General features: G+C 43.0%; 2 protein-coding genes across 2 annotated transcripts in view; both read right to left on the minus strand.

Annotated features, from left to right (window-relative positions):
* Stard13 (StAR related lipid transfer domain containing 13) overlaps positions 1-24,237 on the minus strand; it is a 211,046-nt gene that overhangs the window by 164,573 nt on the left and 22,236 nt on the right. The window lies entirely within an intron of this gene.
* Positions 22-16,691, minus strand: LOC121464624 (translationally-controlled tumor protein-like). Its single transcript, XM_041677653.1, has 4 exons — positions 16,059-16,691; positions 11,560-11,648; positions 7,768-7,912; positions 22-108 (listed from the first exon to the last, which is right to left on the minus strand). The coding sequence occupies exons 1-4, from the start codon at positions 16,689-16,691 to the stop codon at positions 22-24; spliced, it is 954 nt and encodes a 317-aa protein (XP_041533587.1).

A 24,237-nucleotide genomic window follows, 5' to 3' on the forward strand; every position in this document is an offset into this window, starting at 1 on the left:
TCATGTGACCCCAGGAGCCAATCAAAGCACGAGGAGAGGGGACTGGGCGTGTTCCGTCAGCGCGGAGCCGAGGAGGAGAGGCAGAACCAGCAGATCTTTCACACAGGGCTTAAAGCAAATATTGGATTGGAAGTACCAGGGGCTGACAAAGACCCCAAACCCCAGAGCTGAGAGAGGAGAGAGGCACAGAGAATTCAGAAGGGACAAACAAGCCCTGGCACAGGAACCCGTTCAGGTTATGAAAGTTAGAGAAAGCGTTTTGGCTTTCCTAAAGTCAGCGGCAACTAGAATTTTTTTTTTTTAAGGGGTGGGGAGATGCGTTACACTTCTTAAATAAAGAGTACGGGTCAAATAAGTACGGGTCACTGGGTATAAAATTTCAGCCTTCATTACAACGGAATTAATTAAATAAAACGTTTCTAAACAAACTTTTTAATCCTATGTTGACACCAGAGGTAAATAAAGAAGTCCCGAACAACCATGCAATGGAGCATCAAGGCTCTTATAGACAAGACCTGAATAGATAACCCGTGCAGAGTTATGTACTCAGCACCCAGCCGTGCTCCTTTAATTTGTCTGCGTCCCCAGCTTTTAATCACTACGAAACAAATACAAAGTCCGGGTCCCATTGAAGCTGCCGCCAAGAACCACTACACGGGAAGCAGGTACACTGGCAGACTGTGGACAACCTGCAGAACCACAGGGAACACTTGTAAAGGCGTATAGGAAATATCTGGTCACGTGTGGAGGGGGTCTCGATTTAAAAAAGAAAAAGAGAAAGACAAACCCAATGCTAGTCGAACAATATTACATGACTGGGGTGAAGGTAGCAAGCCAGACCCAGACAGAGATATTAGATAGGCTTAAAAAAACAGCCCCAAACAACAACAGAAATTGAGTCTGGGAATTCTGACATGGGACCTGGGGAGAGCTCTCTCTGCAGGGGAGTTCTGTACCCACAGGCGGTCAGGCTGTAAACTGGGGAGCAGGGATACAGAAAACTGCTGCTCAGTTTGACCATATCTGAGGAAGCACATAAGGCAAACCAGAATCTCTCCTCCCCATTTTCTCTTCAGAAGTGTTTGATGTCAAAAGGAAAAAAAAAAAAAAGAAGGAAAAGAAAAGAAGGAAAAAGAAGAGAAGAGAAAATGAAAGAAAAGAAAAAAAAAGCCCACAGAAAACTTATTGCATTCTAAGCCCAGAGCTGATAAACAAAGTTCTTTGAGTTGCAAAGCTCATGTCCAGATTGTTCTCACTTTTGGCTGACTCAGAATGAAAAGCTGCTTACCTACCAACTAGAAACTTTCAATTAAAAGTGTAACAGGAAGCTGGAGAGAAGGTTCAGTGGTTAAAAGCACCGGCTGCTTTCCTGCGGACCTAGGTTGCATTCCTGGCACCCACATGGCAGATCTCCACTATCCACAAGCCCAGTTCCAGGGATCGCACGCCCTCTTTCTGTGTCTGTGGGTACTGCACTTGTGTGCTGCACATACATGCACTCGGGCACACAGGCGTACATATAAAATAATTCAGTCTTTAAATGTGTAACAAGACCAGTTAAGACCTTGCTTTTTGTTATTATTACTCCAAGCTGCTCATCAGCATGTAGTGTCTTTCCTTGTGGAAATTTTTGCTGGCCTAATTTTATAAGATACTGTCATGACAACAGTGAATGAGTCTCGTGCGATGACTATGCAAAAAAGAGGCAAGATAGTTTTCAGGTAGAAAAGGAGGAAATCGTGTAGAAAAGGATCAGACCATGGGCTCTGTGTTCTTATTGGGGTCTAAGATTCTTGTTCTCCTGTATCCTTTGTAGAAGGTAAGAGGTATGTAAGTAAAGCTTGGCATATTGGTAGCCTGGGTCTGAACCGTAGAAAGAATGAACTCTAACACAGTGTCAGATGGCGTTAGCTAGGCTCGCAGCATCAGCACCAACTGCTATGGGAGTGAGACATTACTGTCAACTACTTTGGGCATGTGCTTTTGGCTTGATGGTCCAACACCAAGGGCATGAAGCCAGATAGGTGACGTTATCACCTCTTCACTGGCGTGAGTGAGGGGATGGGAGAGAGTGGAGAAGAGAGAAGGAAGGGTTTGGTGTTTGGGAATACTGTATGTGGGCCAAGATGATAAGTAAAGGTAGGAAAAGGGGTGTAGCCATTTTATTATAGTCACAAATAACCTTAAAGGCGGGACATCCCAAGTACCTAGATTATGGTTCATTGCTTTCTTGGATACATTTTTTAAGTGTATGGAATGATTCTTCCTCAGAAGCATGCCAATAACTGAACAAACAATTGTGGCCTGTTGTTCTGTCTCCTTGCTTGTATGATGAGGCGTATGCTTCGAAAGAGACTAGATTACCTTACTCTGAAAACACCAAGACTGTAACTATGTATGATCTGGCATCTACGCACACTGACGTGAGAGCAGCATTGCACAGATGGGTAACAGAGAACCAAAACTGAATTTGAAGGGGGATGTTGGAGTCTTGATTGAAAGAAATGCAACTTAGAACAAAGCCATATGCCACAAACGCCAGTCTTGTTTTTGGCAAGAGCATCCAAGGAGAAGATTCCCAACTCTTCTGTGCCACACGCAACACCCCTAATTCTTATATTAGAGCCCAGGTTGCGTCTGTTAATCGAGCCAACTGCCCACAATGTTTTTGTCATTTTATATTTCTAAAGCCGTTTATTTAAAGCAGATGGGTGATACCATTGAGAACTTGTTTTGTGGTAACTTATAGGCATTGTGATGAAACCTTTGCTCATGAATTGCTTTTATCCTGCAGTCCTAGTGGGGAAAAGCGCAACAGCGGTAGGCAGTTCTGTTCTCTTTAAAGTTACTGCTGATTTCTCTGGACGTGTCCAACCTGCATATCATGGAGACAACTGACACTCCACTCTGGTGAGCAACTAAGTGGAGAACTAAGTGCTGAGGGAGGGAAGGAGAAAAAGAGAGAGAGCAAAAGATCCAAATATAAGAGCACCTTCCATGGCTTATCCTTTCTTTCATTCTAATTCCTTTAAACATGGGGAGAAATCTGTGGTATTGGAGTCTAGTTTTCACTCAGCTTTTCTTCTCTGCTGATCAAGAACAACCTTTGCAGGCACAGAACAAGCAAATGTACATTAAAACAAAGGGCAGAAGAAAAGAAGCAAAGACAACAGAGCTAACTAACCGTGTTGGGGCATCCACTGCATGCCAGGCCTCTGCCTGTTTCTAACCAATCTCCTAAGCAGCTCGTGAGGTACCACATTTTATAGAAAAGGAAATAGAGACCCATGGAGGTGAAGTATTGGCACAGGTCACAAGCAAAGGCAAGCAGAGCCACTGTGTGTCTCCAAGCCAATGACATTGTTATTATTTTTCTATTATCACTCACTTGGAACAGGAAAGACGAAGTCCCACACTGTAAAAGATGCTGGAGAAATCATTAGGTGATAGAATTTTGGGAAAGTTTGTTGGAAATCATCATAGACCTCCTTACTGGTATGCAATCCTGGGATGTGCAAATGGAGGTACAAGCACGGGATGGATCAAATCCCACTAAGACAGATCTGCACATCCTAAAACGCCAAGTCAGAGTCCAGAACACTTGACCAATGATGGACACGGGACCTCTTAGGAGTGATGGCTGAGAAGCAGACTCAGCTCTAAGGGAAGCGGTGACTGTGCCCACACGACCTGGTCCATGCGATGAAGCTGCTGTGCAGCTATCTCCACTGAATCGAAACATTTCCTTACAGAGGGAATGAGGGGACTCATAAGATCCGGAAGTAAACTACATTTTCAAGGCTCAGAAAATGGGGACGGTTCCAGATTCGCAAAGTCCAATGAAGTTATCTCAGCAGCAGCAATCACTGGGGGAGCACACCATTGCACTGGGATGAGCAGAGAATCCTGCAGACTGTGCAGGGAGCTCCAAGGGTGCAGTACTGTGAGTCACCCGAGCTGGGCCGGGCATGCAGCTGTATGCTCCTTTAGGTAACCTCTTTCCCACGTCACAGTGAGGACTTCCGTAAACTCACTGGCTTACCAAACTATTCTGGGGTGGAATGATTTCTTTTGGTGTGCCATCATGTCATTGTCCTCTGCTTTCTGCTTATTTCAAGGCCAATGGCAATTGTTGGGACTGTGCTGTGGTAGCCATTCTCAAGGTAAATACTCCAGGTACAGTCAAAGGTTTGAACACTGATCAAAAAAAAAAAAAAACCCACTTGAGATATTCAAAATGCCTGAATCTTTTGATGGATGACCCCAGATTGGTCCCCTTGGAATCCTGCACACATATAGCAGAGAGCTAGGCGTGCTTTGACAGAAGCCAGGAAGCTCTTTCATCTATCGGTTGCTCCTTCTACTCCTCCACACACATTCCAGCCTCCTCAGCAGGCCTCTGTGTGGAGGGAGCCAAGGTACTGCCGCTGCCAAGCAGGGGAATGCTTGAGATACAAGTAGCAGGCAGAAGAAATGCAGAACTGATTTAATAAGCTGCTTTTGAAATCATATGAACCCATAGGTGCAGGTGGATGTTAGAGCCTTCCTGTGGGGTGGACGCTATTTAAGATGTGTGGGCCTAGCTCTGTGCTAATGGCCTTCCCAGTCTATGAGCACTACAGGCTTAATGCTAAGTGCCTGCAAGCCCGTGGTGCCAACACTCGCAGCTATGAGCACAGCTCATATTGGATCCCATTTAGAGATCAGATGCTGCTACAGTCTTAGTACTGAGCATGGCCAGAGGTTAATTCACCCTGAATGGGCCTTGTTGAGGCCCTAGGAACCATCCGTTCTAGTTCAGATGGCCAGTGAGCTGGTCTGTCTTGGCCTGGTGCCATGAGCCGTATCCAACCCAACCAAAGCTGACTTTGCTCACTTTTTTTCACAGGTCAGAGGTCCCCTCCCCTTCCACCCATGAGGCTCATCTGTTAAAACCTACTGCCATCTGGGGCTGGAGAGCCAGTTCAGCAGTTGAGAGCACTGGTTGCTCTTCCCGAGGACTGAGTTTTGCTCCCAGCACTGGCATGGCAATTCACAATCATCATAACTCAAATTCCAGGGGATCTGACTCCCTCTTCTGACTTCCACAGGCACTGCACACACATGGTGCACATACACGCATGCAGGCAGAACACTCATGCACATAAAATAATTTTTAAAAGCACTCTACTGCCTTCAGAACATCACCATGACTATACCCTAGTTTATTACCAGTCAGACCTGCAGATAGTCATATGGTGCGTTAATTACACGAGGCTCCTACTTGCTCTGTCAAACCCATCTGTGCACGGCATCTGTTGTGAGCAGTTTGTAGGCCTGCGATTCAGGAGGGACATTAAACGCCTTCTAACCATCCAGCTGATTAGCGCCATCGCAGCTTTCCTGTGAGATCAATCTATCCTCTCCCTTCCCATACAGGTCATAGTTTCTCACAGAGAATCCCGAGCTATTCTCCTGTACAGTTTCTAGCCAGCAACCTTAATTCTGCCATGGGGAGTGCAGCAGGACCAATCTATTTCTTCTCACAAAGGACCGTCCTTCAGGTGCTACCAGACTCGTTATATGTCATTCATGGGACCCTTCTGTAGGCTAGACATTCCTTCTCCTCTCTCCTCATGATATAACTGTTCCTCGGGGTGTTTGCTTTTGTTTGTATTTACTTCAGTCTGCCGCTATCCCTTTGAAAATGTGGCACTTTACCTAAGCTCAGAAGCCCAGACACAGCTAAGCATCGCAGTATTATGGCAGCAGCGAGCAGACCGAACAGTATCAGTCTTGCCCTTCTGTAATCTAGTGTGACATTATGGGAGATTTTGTTTGTAGTAACTTCCTTTTGCTTATTTGTGAGCTCAGCTCGTGCATCACTGCGGTTGGTGTGAGACCAAGGGCACAGTCCTTGCACGTGAGTGACTTGTCAGGGATGGAAAAGAAATCACCATCACGCCACTTTTGAAGTGCTGAGTGGGAGGCTCTGTCTGTTGGCCCAGACCATTTTGTGGCTGACAGAAAACTGTGTGGTGTTTATGTGTCCTAATATCTGGACTCAACAGCTTTGAACTCAAGGGTGAGACTTTAAAGTTTCTGGAATCCTTGAGATGGCTTCCACTCGTGCTTCTTGTCTCCAGTGGTCTACTTTTACATAGCTTGTTCTGGTGAGAAACAAAAACTTCTATCATTCAAAAAGCAAAGAGCAGTGTGAATTTGGTGGGCAGCTAGGAGAGAAGAAACAAAACAAGAGAGAGAACGTCTTTTTGGAATTCCAAGCCTCACAACCCTGTGTGCTTGGTAGGTGGTAATGTGAGACTCTGTGGAGGGTCCTTAGCCTTAGGGAAAGCAGGTTATGTCTGGCCTTTGAAAAAAAAACTATACCTATTTTATGTATGTAGTATGGTAGTTTGATCTATGTATGCGCATTGTATTAATCTCCACAGCCATATTAACATATTCATCAATACCCATGGTTGCTGGGGGTGAGGACATTAAAAATCTGCTTTCTGACTATAGTCATCTCTGCACACTGATCTCCAGAATTTACCCAGCATGTGATGGGGAAGTCTCACTCTGACCAATGTCTCCTATTCCGCCCATCCCCCTTCCTCAGTCCCTAGCAAGCTCTGTTCTGCCCTCTGCTTCTATGAGCTCACTTCTCGACTGTACGTGCAGGTGGGATCACGCAGCATTTATCTTTGTACATCTGGCTTGCTCTGCTTAGTGTAGTGTCTCCAGGTTTGCCCACTGAGTGGTTCTGTAAGGCCTGGGGTGGGGTGAGGGGAGGGGATGTTTACATCTTAGCGAATATAGGTGCCTAAATATGCGGAGCTTCTCCTGAGATTTCTTATCTCAGCAGAACTTGGTGACTATCAGAGCTCACAGTGGCCTCTGAACAACCTCCCAGAGCGCCACCATAATCATATTGAGTCTCATGGCACAGACCTGTTTAAACAGCCCAAGTACTGCACGGATCGCCAGGCGTGGCCGCCTTCTCCTTAGCCTGCCCCGCCAGCATGACTCATCACTAATCAATCACAAAAGAATGCTTCTGAGCACCAAAAATGTGTTTGCTGCAAAGGACAGAACATCTCGGAGATATTCCTGCGATTTGTAATAAATATAAAATACCTTCCTTCATTTCCAGGCTTTGGGGGTCTCAGGGGCTAGCCTAGATCTTGGCTTGTTCTCAGTGTGGGTTACATGAAGAGACCTAGTTTTGGTGTTTCATTAATCAATCAACAATTTTGCAAGTAAAACATAAAGGAGGCAAGGTAGTGTGGAATGCACAAAGGTTACAATTTTTTAGAATTAGAAATATATAGTATAAAAGAATAAAGAAAATTTGCTAGAGGGTAATTATGGCTGGGGATGATGCTTCTTGAATTTCCACTTTTCAAAATTCTAACTAATTCCATCTCCTTATGATGAAAAGATAAAGCCTAACCTGTAGTTCACACTAGAGGATGTAGAGGAGAAGCCTTAGTCTTAGGGAAATTCCAGCACTCTCAGTGAAGGAAGGCAGAGAGAAAAAGATACCCATCGGCGGTGCAAAGATTGTAGACACTGTCCTTCAAGGCTTGGGCCCCTGAGTTCCAGACACAGTAAAGTAAAATTCCAGTGCTCAAACACTTAGGGAAGGGAAGACAAGAGTCTCTTCATTTCTCTTTGCGAACACTGCCATGTGCGTACATTCCTACATGACTGCTTCCACCCCCCCCACCCCCCCGGAGGACTGGGTGCCCTGCTCAGGGGACAGACAACACCGTGTCTAGTTGCCTGCACACTCATCTCCCCTGACCACGGGAGCTTTGCTTTCTCAGGCCCCACTTCAACCACGCTACTTTCGCTCATACGGCTCTGCTGTTGTAAAGACCTGAGCGTTGCCACTCCACTGCTGTTTAAGCTGTGGTCTCTCTGGTGCCTACAAATGGTTTACACGCTCAAAAGCCTAGCAGAAACGTCTACACAAATGCAGACACATGCACACACATACATGTGAATGCACACACACACTTCTGCATGCACACGAGAATCTCATGCACATACACAAGCTGGTCACACAAGCACATTCATTGACAACTGAGTGGGTGCAATAAGTGATGACAAATGAACGGATCAAAACCTAACCCAAAAGATGAAAATTAATCTCGTGTGACTTCGATGTCCAGTATGCATTCATAAAAGGCTAGGTATGGGGACAGTTTCTTGTAATCGTAGCTGTGGGGATGCGGGACATGTAGATGCCCGGAGCTCAGTGGCTGGCTACACTAGCTTACGTTTGCAAGCGCTAGGCTACTGAGAGCTCCTCTTTGGACACCACCTACGAGGAATGACATATGAAGATGTCGTCTGGATTTCACATGCTTGTACTTATGTGGTACAAGCACCACATAAATTTGAACACACACATACAAAATGATCATTAAAAAATGAAGCTTAAAAAATAAACAGCCATAATTTCCCAATGCAAGTTCTCGAAGGCACCTCAAGGTCTTTCTGCTGTCAGAAGAGAGTAGGTTTGGGGAATTTTTTGCAGCCAGTGCTTCCCATTGGTATTCTTCTGTAACTTCCACCTTGAAGGTTTTTTTTCCCCTTGGAAAACATGGGCTGGTATATTTATTTCAAGATGGTTCTCAGGGCTATAGCTCTTCCTTCCTAGTCATTTGAGCCTACGGAGAGCAGGCTTAAGAAGACTTCTCATCAGCAAGCAGAGTAGAAGTTAGTAAGGCTGACATGCAGCGAGGCAACGCTAAAGTCAAGGACCGGCACTGCTCTGCCCCGGCAGTGCACACGCTTAGAGAAGAGAGGGGGCAAATGCATGGCTATCTGGAGGAGAGAGAAGAAAACCAAGGCGCCATCAGCAAAGCCTGGCCGCGAGCACTGTCTGTGCACCAGTGCTGAACCAAGAGGCTCTGCAAGCTGAGAACTGACTGTGACATTTATTACATACACCCAGTGCAGACTCGACTCCATCACCTTTGGGGTTAGGATGCTGACGTTTTGGCAGTTCATATTCTTTGAAGACTTGTGTGACAGGCAGCATTTCAAACAGCTAACATGAGTATCTCACCTAATTCCAAAAGGATCCTAAAAGCTAGCAACTATTTTTCATCTTTGCATGTAGTGAGGAAACTACACCCTCGTCTCCTGCTCTGGCTGCCCCCATTCACAACTGTACAGTTTATCTCTTTAACTAAAGCCTCGGTATTTGCATATTCCAACTAAGTATGGAAAGAGTCTCCAACTAATAAAAAGAATGAAGTCCAAAGTCTTCTCTGTAGATAGGCAGTGGTGGCACACGCCTTTAATCCCAGCACTCAGGAGGCAGAGATAGGCAAATCTCTGAGTTTGAAGTCATCCTGGTCTACAAACAGAGTTCCAGGACAGCCAGGACTGTTACACAGAGAAATCTTGTCTCGAAAAACAAACAAAGGAACAAAAACAGTCCGGGATTGAAGTCATGAACCATTTTCAAAGGGACTTAAGAATTTGTGGATTTTTATAACAGCAAGATCTGAAAATTGTCCCCATGGATACCAAGAGATGCCTGTACTTAAGACCATATTAAGGAGATGAAGAACATAGATCAGCCCTCACCTGGGGATACCAACAAGTGATGCAGCTGCAATGCTGTGTGGTGAAAATTATGTTGTATTAACACAGAAGTGCATGGACCAGCCTGGTTAGCCTCCCTATAAGGAGACACGCACAGGGGACTCAGAGAAAGTCTTACAGGCAGTTAGTTTATAGGCCGTGTTGATCTTCTCACCAGCACTTTGGAGGCAGACCCAGTACCTAACAAAGTCCGAATTCTGCACTAAGGGATCAAATTTGATGTTACTCCTTCTGTGCACACAGGGCATCACTTCTTCATTTGGAAAGCACAGAAGGGCAGGAATCTTTTCAGTCCCAAACCTACCACATATTACGCATTTGTCAACAAATACTTTAAACAGTTACCGGTAAAGAACAATTGTGGTGTTTCCTTGCTAGTCTGCTTTTATCAAAGGGCTGCCTACTTAGAAAAGCTTCTGGGCAGAATTCCATTGTTTCATTCTACTGCTGGATTTCCTGGACCGCCACACAAAGGGGCTATATTTGGGGAAACCATAGTACTGCAGCACACGGGGCTTTAGTAGCATTTGCTCCAGGACACTCGACAAGAACACCTCATTGGTTGTCTCTGGAGGAGAACAATTAGACTGTGGCCACCTCCACGGATAGTAATCATCACCGGTTCTAGAATCAATCCATTTCCTGATTAATAATTTATAACTTTACTTGTTACTTCTTCTGACAGAAATGCTCCTGTTAGGTAAATGACAGACAGTTCATTGCTAAGGTGTGCTGCAGCCAACAGGCTTGGGAAATTTGTAATCGATTTTTTAAGTATCGAACAGCACCTGTCAACATGCATATCTGCATTTTAAGAGTGTGTGAATCTGAAAAATGACTTTTTGTCTTCTATTTTCCAGTCAAATGTCTTTTAAAACATGACTTGTCTCATGAAGAACACAAATGTTGTCTGAGGAAACGGCTCAGTTGCTTAACCACATGCTATGTAAGTATGAGGACCTAAGGATGATGGGGATTCCCATCATCCACATAAAAACCTGGGAGTTCCAGCACACTCCTGCAACCCCGGCCCCATGGAGTGGAAACAGAAAGATTCCTGGAGCTTGTGGACCAGCCAGTCCAGGTAATCAGAGAGCTTCAGCTTCAGTGAGAGACCTTGGCTTGGAAAATAATGTAGAGAGCAATAGAAGAAAAAAATCAGATGTTGACTTCTGGCTTCTACAGGAACATACATGCATAATACACACTGACACACATGTACACACACATGCACACACAGAGGTATGCACCCATGGACCCACAATATTTCCTATAAAGGAGTTTGGGAATGAAGAAATAGATGTTCTCAAGCCCTACCTAGCCTGTCCCCATATGATTTCCTTCATAAAGAATCTAATTTCTAGAAATTAACAAGGTACATAAATGATCTCCTACTGATTCATTATTTTAAGACTTCACAGTTGGTCTACTTCTCTAACGGGAAGGGGAAGGAGAGGGGAAAGAGAGGCCATTTGCTTCCTGGGTGCTGGACATTTGATTATAATGCTACTTAGTGAAGTTCGTTCCAAGTACTTCCCGCTCTCTGTGGTCCTAGGGACCAAACCCAGACCCTTTGTGTACAAGGCAAATGCTGTGCCCTGAGCCCTGCTACTGTTCTTTTCAAATGAAGGTCAGGGAGGCAGCGAGCAGCAACTCCTCGTTCAGTTCTTGGGAGACTATGTTGCCGGTTCTCTCCAATGTGTGTAGATGGTTTTAATTTTCCCTTTGCTAAACAAAAATGCTGGTGGTTCTTCTAGGCATAGATTAGTTAAGGCAAGAGCTTTATTAAGAAAGTCACTACCTACAAGGAAACAGAACTTTCTGGGCCCAGCAAGGGTGCTTGCAGTGTGAACTCAGCATTTGTCACGCATGCACAACACCTGTGCGAACTCAAGGCAGCCAAAACCCCGGCACGGCCAGTGGAGGTGGGCACAAAGTCCCATGCCTACCTACTGGTGAGAGTCATTCTCAAAGATGAGGCCCTTGGTAGGTTGGCCGTACTCCAGAAGGTCACACTCCACGAGTATATGGGCAGTTAAAAACTGTGAAAAGAGAATGAAAAGTTGGGTGACTGGGGGAGGGGTAGATGGGTCCAGGAGGAGTTTGGGGGAAGGGCGAATATAATCAAACTCCATTGTAGGAAATGCTCCAAGAATTCATTTTAGAAAGAGGAAAAAAGATTACAAGAAAGGAAATTCTGATGTGACTGCAAAAGGAAAATGGTTTTTGCAAATTATATCCTTAGATGCAGGGTGTGGGGGTGCACAACTTTGATCCCAGCATTTGGGAGGCGGAGACAGTAAGATCTCTCTGAGTTCAAGGCCAGTATGGTCTACAAAAATTAGTTCCAGGCCAGCCAGGGCTGCACAGTGAGACTCTGTCTCTAAAACAAAAAGACAAAGGTCATGTCCTTAGGATTACAAACTTTTTTTTGGTCTGTTTCCTTTAGGGGAAGTCATGCATCCCTAAGCTGTGGTTCCCTCTATCTGCACGGACTGATACACAGTGGTCATTATAACACTGAATAGGGCAGGACAGAGTGAACTACATGCTGCCGGTTCCTCTGTGATGCTAAACTCGCCCTGCTGGCTCCTCTCCTTTCATTATAACAAATAACAGAACAAATGAATGTGAGCATTCATGAGAGGCCATTAACATTCAGAGCTTGTTGAAAATGGACTGCTTTCTTACTCTGCTCGCATAAAATTTAGTAAAGTAGACGCGATACTTTCAATTCCTGTGTGTTAAAACATCCCATGGGCAGGAAGATGTAGCCCAGAGCGTAAAGGATTTAGGCAGGATCGATCTGCATATGTGGTGGTTTGAATGAAGAACATCCTGCAGAGTCTCGGGCATCCAAATGCTTGGGCCCCACTAGTGAAGCTGTTTGGGAAGGTTTGGGTGGTACAGCCTTGCTGGAGGAAGTATATCAGTGAGGGCGGGCACTGAGATTAAAAACCACTCTCGCCACTTCCGGTTCACTTTGTCTGCAGTGTGCTGTGGGAAAGGATGTGAGTTCTCGGCTTTCTGCTTCTGTCGCCATGTTCGCCGTCCGCTGCCATGTGTCCTCACCATGAGAACTCTAAGCCTCTAGAACCACAAGCCATTATAAACTCTTTCTTCTCCGAGCTGCTTGGTCACAGTGCTTTATCACAGTAAGGGAAAAGTAACCAGTACAGCATGTGTATTGAGTCTAAAGTCATGCATTTAGTCAAAAAATATTTACGACATTCCTTTGGGGCTGTGGGATAAAGCAACTGTTCATGAGCACTATGGGTAGGTTAGGGTGGGACCAAGGTCCTCTCTCAACATAAGTGGAAAGCAATTTCGTATATGAGACATTGTTTATACTATGCTTTTCTTGCATGGGAATTATCTTCATACACGAGACATTGTTTATACTGTGCTTCTCTTGTACGCAAAAAATTCCATGTTGAAAGAAAAATGGTGTTATTTCTCGAATTCCCTGAAACACACTCAATGCTCTTAGTCAAAGACAAAATGTGTTCACTAAACATATAGTTCCGATCAGAACAAATGGTTGTTTTTCTTTTTAAAGTTGCAGTTGAGCCATCACGTGAAGCATACCTGTTTTTCTTTAATATACATGCGCAGTGGTAACTTACAATCGCCAAACCATTTTTACTGGTTATCTATGGTTTCATTTATTTCTGTACTCAAACCTACTTTTTGAAAAAATTTTCACTACATTTTCTCTGTTTGTGAGTGTGTGTATATGTGTGTGAGTTCGTGTGGGTGGAGATCAGAGCAGAACTTGCGGGAGTTGTTGTCATCCACTGTGTGGGCTCTGGGAATTGAACTCAGATTGTCACGGGCGGCAGCAAGTGCCTTTACTCCCTGAGCCATCTGGCCCACTGTGTGTTCATAAAGAGCATCAACCCATTTTGGTTTAAGAAAAAAACCACTGTTCCTCTTTTCTTTCTCCCAAATGCCAGTTCTAGGTTTCAGGTGCCACCTCGCTGGGGAAGGTTGCCTCTAAATCAGAATTCCCTTGGCAGGAACACTGTGTGCCTGAACTCCTGTCCTGACACACAGAAATGCACTTGCCTGTCCCTCCCTCCTTCCTCTGGCTCTCCCCTCCATTCTGCCCCACCTTCCCCTTGTCCACGGTTCTACCTTTGTTTTGGCAGCTCCGCTTGACTCCCTGTCTTAAGTTCCAGGTCAAGAGATGGTGCCATTAAAACAAGGAGAGAATAAGAAACTGGGCGGTTCCCAGTGTGTGGTGCAGGAATCCTTTCTGACCTGTGTGATGCTCTCTGCTATGTGGACGCATGCCTCCTGGATGAGTCAGTTCAGAAGGGAATGCTAATTCATTGGAGCCGACGTGCGGCAACACGGTTTTGCGCTCCCAATCAAAACAAACGAAAACTCTGCAAGGTGAGTGTGAATACCTGCTGTTGGCTTTAGAGACGGCTTTATTTGGGAACACCTTATTCAGATCAAAGCAACAACAAAACCTGTAATAATAAACAAGACACATTCCACAAAGAATGAAGAACTGTTTACTTGCTGAGCCAGATTGAACAGATATCGACTCAAAATCTTTTTCTAAGCAATAGCATTCTTTGTAGGTGGTGGCGACATTTTTAGCCAATTTGAACTAAATTTAAAATGCTCAGATCCAAATTATTAGAAGTGAAATTCCGAGCCCAATCTTATGATTTGCTTTTAATCTCCTTGTAAAATGACCATCTTTGTTGCTGGACATTCATAAGGACACTGAAAGTAACCCAGGAACAAACATATAAAAGTCATAGGAGAGTCCAGTATAAGGAAATCTAATTGAAGATGCCAGTTTTGAGAAGTTTTTCCATGAGTGCATTGCCTGGGATATATGGTATTAGAAAAACAGGGCATTTGGAAGAAAGAGTCCCTTATCCCTGGGGGGAAATTTATGGCAGTGTAGCATGAATAAACGCTTGTTTTAGTAATAAAAAGTTATACGAACTCCCTAAGTAGAGCCAGCAACCGCACTGAATATTTCCATTTGTTCATCCTCCTGACACCCAGTCTGTGGCCAGCAGCCCGAACAGCTGGCCTCCCAGCTTGCTGCACTTTCATGTCTGGATTGCCTTGACAGAAGAGTGCCCTCCATCCAGTCCTCCAGTGGATTTATGTTTACATCTAATTGCTCTTTAGCAACTTCTCTCCTGAAGAGCATTCCACACCGACTTGTCCAAACTCTACTTTACTGCCCTGAGGTGCTTTTGTATATTCAAATGGCATGGAGTACAATTCTACTCTTTTTTTTTAAATAGTGTCTTAGCAATAAAACCAGCATTGGGAGAGATGAAATGACCGCAGTGATACTGCCAATGAGAAGGAGCCCAAGCACCCACCCACGTCTTCTTTTCTTTAAGGCAACCGGCAAACCCTTCTTACATGACTAGATTCGTAGCTGCTTGCTGCAGCTGAAGCCTTTCCCTTGAGCCTGGTGTAACAATCCAAGCACTTATCTGTCTGTGTGACACATGTACTTTTAATACTATTGTTTTGTATTTTAATCTTCTGACAGGTATCTCTTCCACAATATGTTTCTGTGGGCCACACCACCTGGAACTGTAAGTTAGTCCTGTCCTCAGCATGCAAAACCCCAGAGCAAGATGTGGCATACCCGCATTATGAAGACCTGGTATGGGCCTACTATCTGGAAAACAATCCATTTTTCGGGAATGAAGTGACGGCAAAGTGAATTATGAAATATATTAAGCCACACCCAGTCCAAGGGATAAGGCCTGTACTGACACTCATCTGTAGGCAGAGGAACCACCTAAACTCCAAAGCTGGCAAAATCTAATGAGGACTATGCTAAGGGCAACAGACAAAGCAGTCATGGGCCATCAGTTACCCCCTGGCATCAATAGCAGAATTCCAGGGCATGCTGGGTGGAATGTCGTAGGCTTGGGAGAAATGTTCAGACATATGACTTAGATAAGAACGTTAGCATAACGCACTGTGGCAAAAGGCCAGTTCTCTGAATCAAGACAGAATGAAAGGTGAAATGATTGTAACTCTGATTAAGCACAAACATCATGCCAGGCTCTTAGCCGTGTGTTTCTTTCACGCATGTTTACTCAGTACTTGCTAAGTGAATGAAAACAATATTTTGTTAACTTATCAGAACAGCCAACGATACAACCAAACACCAAGTGATACCAAGATTGTTATTCCCATGCTTCAAAGAGAAAGCCAGAAAGTTAAATAGTAGAACTAGAATTTACTCATAGGCCAGACAGAATACCAAAAGCTGGTCTACTTCCCCAATAACAACACTTCCAGTAAAATACTGGCCCTTTATGTCTACTGTGTAATTAATATGTATGGAGTTCTTTTTTTATGAATTGAAATGCACTTTATTTTTAGACAACCTACATGACATGTTTTTTCTTTAAAGAAAAAAAAAGGAAAAAAGAAAAAAACAATGTCTCCACTCCAGATAAATCATGGTCAAAATAAGAGCTCAAGGTGACATCAGTCCCATTTGTCCTAAGTCCTGGTGTTGTATGGATGGGAAGGTTATGGTGACAGGTGATAGATCCAATTTGTGAACATTTCTCCATCTCTAAGCCATCCTTGAAGAAAATCATGTATGGAGTCACACCATCTTCGCGGTAGTCCAGGAGAGCAACCATGCCATCTGGACTCATGTTCTCACCAATAAAAAACTGGTAGTTATTGAAATTAGCAAGGATGTGCTTAATTTGCTCTGCAGCCCCAGTCATAAAAGTCTTTACTCTTTCTGGTTTCTGTTCTTCAAGTTTGCCTTTGAGTGATTTCATGTAATCTTTGATGTACTTTTTGTAGGCCTCTTTTGTGAAGCTGGTTTCTTGTAAGTGGTGGTTCATGACAATGTCAACACCAGTGACTACTGTGCTTTCGGTACCTTCGCTCTCTGGGCCTTCGGCGGAAGCATTCCCACCAATGAGAGAGTCATCGATGTTACCCTCTGTTCTACTGATCATCTTGCCCTCCACCTCCAGGCACAGCCCATCCTCGATCTCCCGGATCTTGTAGATGTCGGAGAACAGCTCGCCATGGCTGATGATGTCCCGGTAGATGATCATGGTGGCGTCTGGGGACAGCGGCGCAGAGAGAGTGCGGTGCAGCCGGAGCGGCGCTGGGGGCAGGGGGGGGGGGTGGGAGCGGGCGGAAAAGCTGTATGGAGTTCTTGAGACCAAGAACCCTATCTGGTAGTGTATCAAGTAGAATGTACAATATTCGCTGAGGAGAGTACAAATGATTGAATAAGTTGTGACATCAAAAAATGAGGTAGCAGTCATATAAGTGATGAAAAAATACTCTGTTAGGTGGCAGTTTAAAACATTTATAAAAGATTTGGATGATGTGTGTGCTCTATAACATCCTTGGAAAGAGAAACAACATAAAAAATTCTGTAAAATATTCTACCAAAACCAGACATGTTCATCTCCATTGATATCAAAAAAATAATCTTATTCTAGTTCCTGTTTGATGCCTGTCTTTGTAACACAAATGTGAAGTGGAAACTACAGAAGCATGAATTAGCATATAAAAGTTCTTGGCAAGACTTCACTTTTCTCCTTCATCCAATTCATCAAATCCTTCTATAAAACTGAGAAGGATTTTCAGAAATATTCAGTGTGATGTGATCTGAGCATCTGGTCGACCTCTTTCAGTAGAGGTTGGGAGGTAAAATTAAACGGCACAGCTCTGAATTTATTTACATAAATCAGACTTCTAATTTTATATGTCAACAGAAGTTTTGGCTGTCTGATAGGACCAGAATATCCCTAAAAAGCTCTGGTTGGCAACGCCATCATCCATTCATAACAATGGTAGTTATTAACTGTCAGCAATATCTTCATGGTAAAGTGAACCAATCTTTGTAGAACTAAGAAACTGTGCTTCTAAAGATGCAGAATTTCAGACTCTGGGATTTCCATCGACTGGGAATGTTTCCAAAAGAAATTGGAATGAAACTTAAATTTAACACCTTTTGACTTTGCTAAATCAAAGTATTCAAACACCTCCATCATCTTATTAAAGCAACAGACATACTAAACATCAAAAAGGAAAGGCCAAAAATCTCATAATAATGAAAAAAATGTCAGTTGGAATTTCAAAATAACATTTTCCCTGTGGAATCCTGAGCTCCATCCAATTGCAACCCAGGAAATAGCATTGAAAAGCAGTGCTTGGTACTCCTAGATGCTGTGGATCTGTCTCTAAAATGAGTGCTGGGGCTATGGACTTGCCTTGCATGTCTGTGCTACTGCTAGCTAGTAACTGTGACTGCGTTCAAACTCAGATCTACAGAGGCTCTGAGATCTTACTTAATTAGGTGAAAAGAACTGGCACATACACATTTTTCATTTAAAATTACATGAAGACTATATAAAATCATGCTGACCTTGAGGATCTTAGCACCCTATTTTCTGTCCTCCCCAGTGAAAGGTCTCATTCCTTCAGGCAGCCTCTTGACACACTCGCTATCACTTGTTCATTGGTAGGTTGTACGCCCGTCTTTCAAATAAAGTCATAAAGAACCATCCTACAACCTACCAATGAGCAGGTAATGGTGCTTTCCAAGTGCACTCGAATCAGACGCCATTCATTATTACTGACTCGAGCCACTACCCTCTCTCTGGCAGATTTCTGGAACAGCCTTGTTTGCATTCTTGGTCACCACACTTTCTTAGTCTGGCCCACACTCTAGACGAGGGGTTCTCAACCTTCCTTATGCTGTGACCCTTTAATGCAACTAGTTCTTCACATTGTGGTGACCCCCGAACCATAATTTTTTTGTTGTTGTTGCTACTTCATAACTGTAATTTTGTTACTCTGTGAATAATAATGTAAATATCTATGTTTTCCAATGGTCTTAGGTGACCCTCTATGAGAGGGTCTTTCAATTCCCCAAAGGGGTCCTGACCCATAGGTTGAGAACTACTGCTCTCAAGGCTCATCTCCTTCCTCCCTTTATTTAGATCTCTTCCCACATAGCACCACCCTTGATGAGTCTTTCACATTCTCCATGCTCACACCTGGTTCTCTAAAATCTGTTACATTTTTCTTTACCTACACTTAATCCTATCTGCTATTATGTATATGTTTATTGATATATTACTTCATATATCCTCTAGTGCAAAGTGAGTTCCATAAGAATAAGGATTTTGTCTCTTTAATATGCTTATTCTAATAAAGATACTTGTTAAGTTTTCTTGCATAGAAGATGAATAAGTGAGTAAGTCGCATGATTTTGTTTTTAATCAACATATAATATTAATATTTATTTGTGGGTAAACACACCAGTACTTTTTTAAAAATTGAGTTAGGCCTCTGTCTTTACTAAATAGTATGTAATTTAAATGATACAGTGAGGCATTATTACCCTCATTTTGTAGATGAAACAACAGAGATATTGTTAGAGTCCAATCATTTGGAAGATAAAACAACTATCAGTCAACTCCCTCATTTTTAATTCATAAAGAATTGGCACTCATTTTATTGTAAGAATGGATGTGTTGATAGGATGCCAGAATAATTCATTTCAACAACATATTGTGTAAGACAATTGAATATTCATGTACAAAGGAATGAATTTAAACTCTTCCTTGACATCATTCTTATTATGTGATTGTGTGTATTCAAAATATATGTTCAAAAAGAATACATTCAAAATGGGCTAGAGACTCAAATATAAGAAGTAAGATTATAAAATTCTTAGAAAAAAAGTATGAAAGTACAGATTCTGGTGACCTCAGATTAGGTCTTTCTTCTTTCTTAGGAATGACAGTAAAGCAGCAAGAGATAGATAAATAGATAAACTAAACCTAGTTACAATAAGAAACCTGTGTCTATCAGTGCACTGTCAGGCAAATAAAAATATAATCCACAAAATGAAATAGTCACAAGAAATTCATCCAAATAGACTTAAGAATTCAGAAACATGAAGAACTATTACAGCATAACAAAGACAAACAACTCAAAAGAAAAAGAGTCAAAGGATTGTCAAGTACACATCCCTCAAAGAATGGATACAACACATGTGACAAGTTCCTCAGTGTCCCTCAAAGAACATACACAATGCACATGACAAGTTCGTTGGTGCCTTTCCTAAGTGAGGCATTCACACCAATCTGCTGTGGAACAATCTTTGTACACTGTAAATAGGTATCACTCTCACTGGTTGATAAAGAGCCAACTAGCCTATAGCTGGGCATGAAGAGATTGGGCAGGAGAATCAGACTAAAAGAGAATGCTGGGAAGAAGATGGGTGGAGTCTCAGGAGTTGCAAGCCAGATACAGAGGAAAAAAAGATGTGTACAAAATGTAATAACAAGTCATGAGCCATGCAGTAGAACTTAGATAAGAAATATGGGTTAATTTAAGTTGTAAGAACTAGTTAGTAATAAGCCTGAGCTATCGATTGAGCATTTATAATTAATGTAAGTCTCCATATTGGAGACTTGCAGGTGGGAGATCAAAGTTCCCCTCAGAGGATGCTACTCACAGCCTCTGTAGCATGGTTGCGTTGAAAAAGCTCAACAGGTGTTGGCTAGCCTAGTCAGAACCTTGAACGCACTGTTAGCATGGAAAGGAGAGGGGCAGAAGAGGAAAAATGTAAAATGACGTCTCCACTTCCCTAAAAAGTTAAACATGGAATGCCGCATGATCAAAAGAGTTTAAATAATCTACTTGAAGATTTATACCTATTATATCACTCTGTTTATATGAGATACCCAGAGTATACAGATTCCTCTGGTTAGGGAGCAGCTTCATGTTTTCCCAGGTTTGAGAAGGAAGAAACAGGATGTAAACCTGGGGTTTTCTTTAGGGGTGAGAAAATGTTCTCAATTAAGTAGAGGTAACTGTTACACAAACCCACAAGAGTCTGTTAAAGGGTCTCAAGAATTTATTTAAGTAAAAATGGGGACAAGGACTCACTGATACAGAAGAGATAAGAAGTCACTATCCAGTTGCTGTGTCATGCCATTCTATCCAGGGAAGCTGGGGTCCAACCAACCTGAGAAAGTGAGAGGGCGTGATCCCTCAGCCTCAGCTTTTAGACAGTCATGTGTGCAGAGAAGAACACGCCCTATGGTTTTACTGCCCCAAAGGTCATTGGCTAAATGGATTGAGATCCCACAACACTTCCCCATTTTTTCTAAATAAGAAGGTTCTAATCATAACATAAAACTATCTACAAGAAGAACAACTAGCAAGTATTGTGCAGAAGAAAGAAAGGTAACACCAAAAACAAAGATGAAACTACAACCAACAAGAACAACATCAAGCATAAAACACATTCTAAATATTCAGGCCATAGGTAACTGGCAAATAACAGAGATTATTCCAATAGCTGTCCTATCCTGGAGAGCCTAAGTCTTGTACCTTATACGCCCTAGTTAAGATATGAGAGCAGTATAATTGCAACTATCTAATCTTCAACCCCATCAAACTAATACTCTACTGACTGAGGCATCTCCCTAGCCTTTGGATACTGCACGTCCTGTACCTAAACCCCCTTGATTTCTATCATTTCCATAAATAAACAGTGATGATAACTAGAAAAGGCTAGTACTTTAAACACTTCATTTATACCATGTTGACTATCCTCTTACATATATTACCCACAAAAAGGATCATCATCTTTATTTTAAAGATGAAAACAGTGAGTTAAGTGGGGGAGCACCTTGCCTTGAACCCAAAAAGCAAAGACAGGCTTCCCTGCCTGCTGCACGTTACCCTTGAGCATGAGTCCATTGCTCACCTCCTTCTCAGCCAAGCCCAAACCCATCTCCTCTGCAATGTGTTCTGTAAACAAACCTTGCTGATAGGAGTTGTTCTTCACTGTTCTTTCAATAATCCTAAGCACAACAGGGAGAGCAGTCATTCATTATTTTTGGTCAATTTTGTTACCTTTTAAATAGTATAGGGAATGGGAATTTTGTTTTAATCAGGTAAATTTGTTTCATTACAAAGAAAAGACTTCATCTTCTAACCTTTTTTTTTTTTTAAATTCTCTGTGACGTGTGTGTAGAAGAATGTTCTGAGTAAGGCAGGCGTTTGGCAGGAGATGCATCAATTCACCACTTGTTAATCAAAGTGTCGAGATTACCATGCATGTGACTCCTAGAAAAATATCATAGCCCATTTCAGAATCCACTTCGCATACCAATTTTACATAACCACTCATGGCTGGATCTGATATCCTCATTTATATAATAATTCAAGCCAGGCGATAAGCAAGCAAAACTGGCTTATATTTCCTCACAATGAACAGCGAGTACAAATAAACAACCTGGCATCTTAGTAACCCAAGCTTTTCAAAACAATGTGCTCAGTGAGATCTTGTCCCATGGCTGGAGGAGCCTCTTGCTAGTGTTCTTACATAGTTAGGCTGAGAACCTTAAAATACCATGATACATCAAAAAAAAAATCTGATATTTTCATCTCCCAACAAATAAACCAGAAACTGTGCTTTGTTGCTCAATAAGAAGCATATTTTATTCAAATAAAACTCAGAAGCTTACACCTGCTCATAAAAATGTCAAGTATCTGAAAAGAGCAGCAAATGCCGGGACTGCCGTGGCCACTACAGCTGTCCATCTCGTAGATGGCACGCGAAAGCTGTGGACGTTCCAGCACGGCGTGCAGACGGCTCAGGAGAGCCCTCAAAGACTTGGTGCATTTTCTCTTTAGAAACCTAGCTCTTGGGCACTTGAAAAGGAAGAGATGGCTGTCTACCAAAGCACAGCATGTGCCTGGCAATCTTAAACACCTGACTAATAATCCCGTGTTTGAAAGGAGACACAACCAGAGCGAGGTCTCTCGAGATACCCCCATCTCTAGACATTGCTATTATTACAATGCAACAGTTATAATACGAGTTACAGTTGCCAGCCTATGGCGAGAGATCTGTAGTATACATTTCTTAACCCTCCAGAAGGATTCAAAGGAAACTTTGAAACACAGATGCAGACACAGGTGAGAACAACCTTCAGAAATTGGTTTTCCCCTCCCACCGTGTGTGAGCTGAGAATCGAACTCAGTTCCTCAGGCTGGCTGCAGGCATCTTCACCTGATGAACCATCTCACTTGCCCAAGTCCCATTTTTTTTTCCAAGCAGAAGATGAATACCTCTACCCAGAACTACAATGTGGAGTCCAGCAAGTAAGAAGTGTGGAGATCTACAGTTACTCATAGTGCCTGCCAATCTCATCTTACATGGGTCCTTCATGATGGAGTTCATCATCCCCAGCCCTGATCTGACCCACGTGTTTCCTTGCTGTGGGGCTTCTGCAGAGGTGTCAGCTGCTCTAGCCAGAGCTCTTTCTAGGCCTTCCTTGGAATGAACTCATCCTCAAATGCTATTCCTCAAGGATGCCTTCTGCAGGTCTGTGGATATACTGCTCTACCCCTGCACTCCGCCATAGCACCTTCCTGGTCCACAGCACTTCACAGTGCAGTTTGTCTTGTGAGGGTGATCCACCAACAGGGCACATGTGCAGTCGATGGAGATGCCTTTCCAACTACGCCAAGAACCTAGCAGAACGCCTTTCCCAACAGAGGCACACAGAATATTAATGTATGTACTTATGTTCTAATTAGATCAACTTCAAAGTCCTATTTCCAGCTGCCCGCTTTCTCAGTTTTCTACATTTTCAAGTAGATTCTCTAGCAGTCAATTTGTTTAACCCCAGAAGAAAATGATGTTTGGGGGTCACTATGAGTAGAGTATCACTGGTGTTCTCAAGAGTTTCTGGGACTCTACAGAATTACTCAGTTGGAAACTCCCTAGCTCCCTGGGTTCATCTGATTGCTGGTCCAGAACAATTCCCTTCTGGTTTAGGTCCACAGCCTTCACAGACTCCACCAAGGAAAAATGCCAAACCAGACCTTGGATTCCTCCGGGTGATTTCATAAAGCTTTTCCCACTGCTGATGAACACTCACATTGGGCAGATAAATAAACGCAACATTTCACAATGGCCAAAAGCTGGGTTTCAGATTCAGAACGTGTTTGCTGTGTGTCTCTGTCACTGTGAGGGGTCTAGAGCCTCAATGTGACCTGAGAACATAGCGCTCTATGATGCACAACCATAAGGTACCTATGTGTCCCCATCACTGTGAGGGGTCTAGAGCTGTAATGTGACCTGAGAACATAGCATTCTGTGATGCACAACCAGAACAAGCCCTTTTTACACTCTGCTAATAATAACCATTACTACTGACTCTGAAAAGAGCAAATCCATATTTGTTTTTAAATTAAGCATGTTACTTGAGAATATTCAAAAACATTTGCTAAAGAGGTGTGAACAGTGCAGACTGTCATCAGAATCCATCCGTCTGACGCTAGCAACTGGCATTGCCCTACCCGGGACATTCTTCAAGTCTACACAACAAAAGCTCCTCATGTCCAGGGTGAGAGCTCACACCTAACTTAGAAACGGGTTTTTTTTTTTTTTATCCACAATTCAGACTCTAAATAGAGTTTGTGACTATGCTATCCTTCTGAACCAACTCCAAAGTTGAATAGAGAGAGTTTGAGATTCAAAGTCAAGGTGAACATGACTGACTACTTATAGAAAAACAAAAAACAAAAAGCTAAAACTTCTTCATAAAAACA

This window comes from Microtus oregoni, unplaced genomic scaffold, assembly GCF_018167655.1.
Source record: "Microtus oregoni isolate MIOR12 unplaced genomic scaffold, Mior012 000029F_ref0000214, whole genome shotgun sequence".
Lineage (NCBI taxonomy): Eukaryota > Metazoa > Chordata > Mammalia > Rodentia > Cricetidae > Microtus > Microtus oregoni.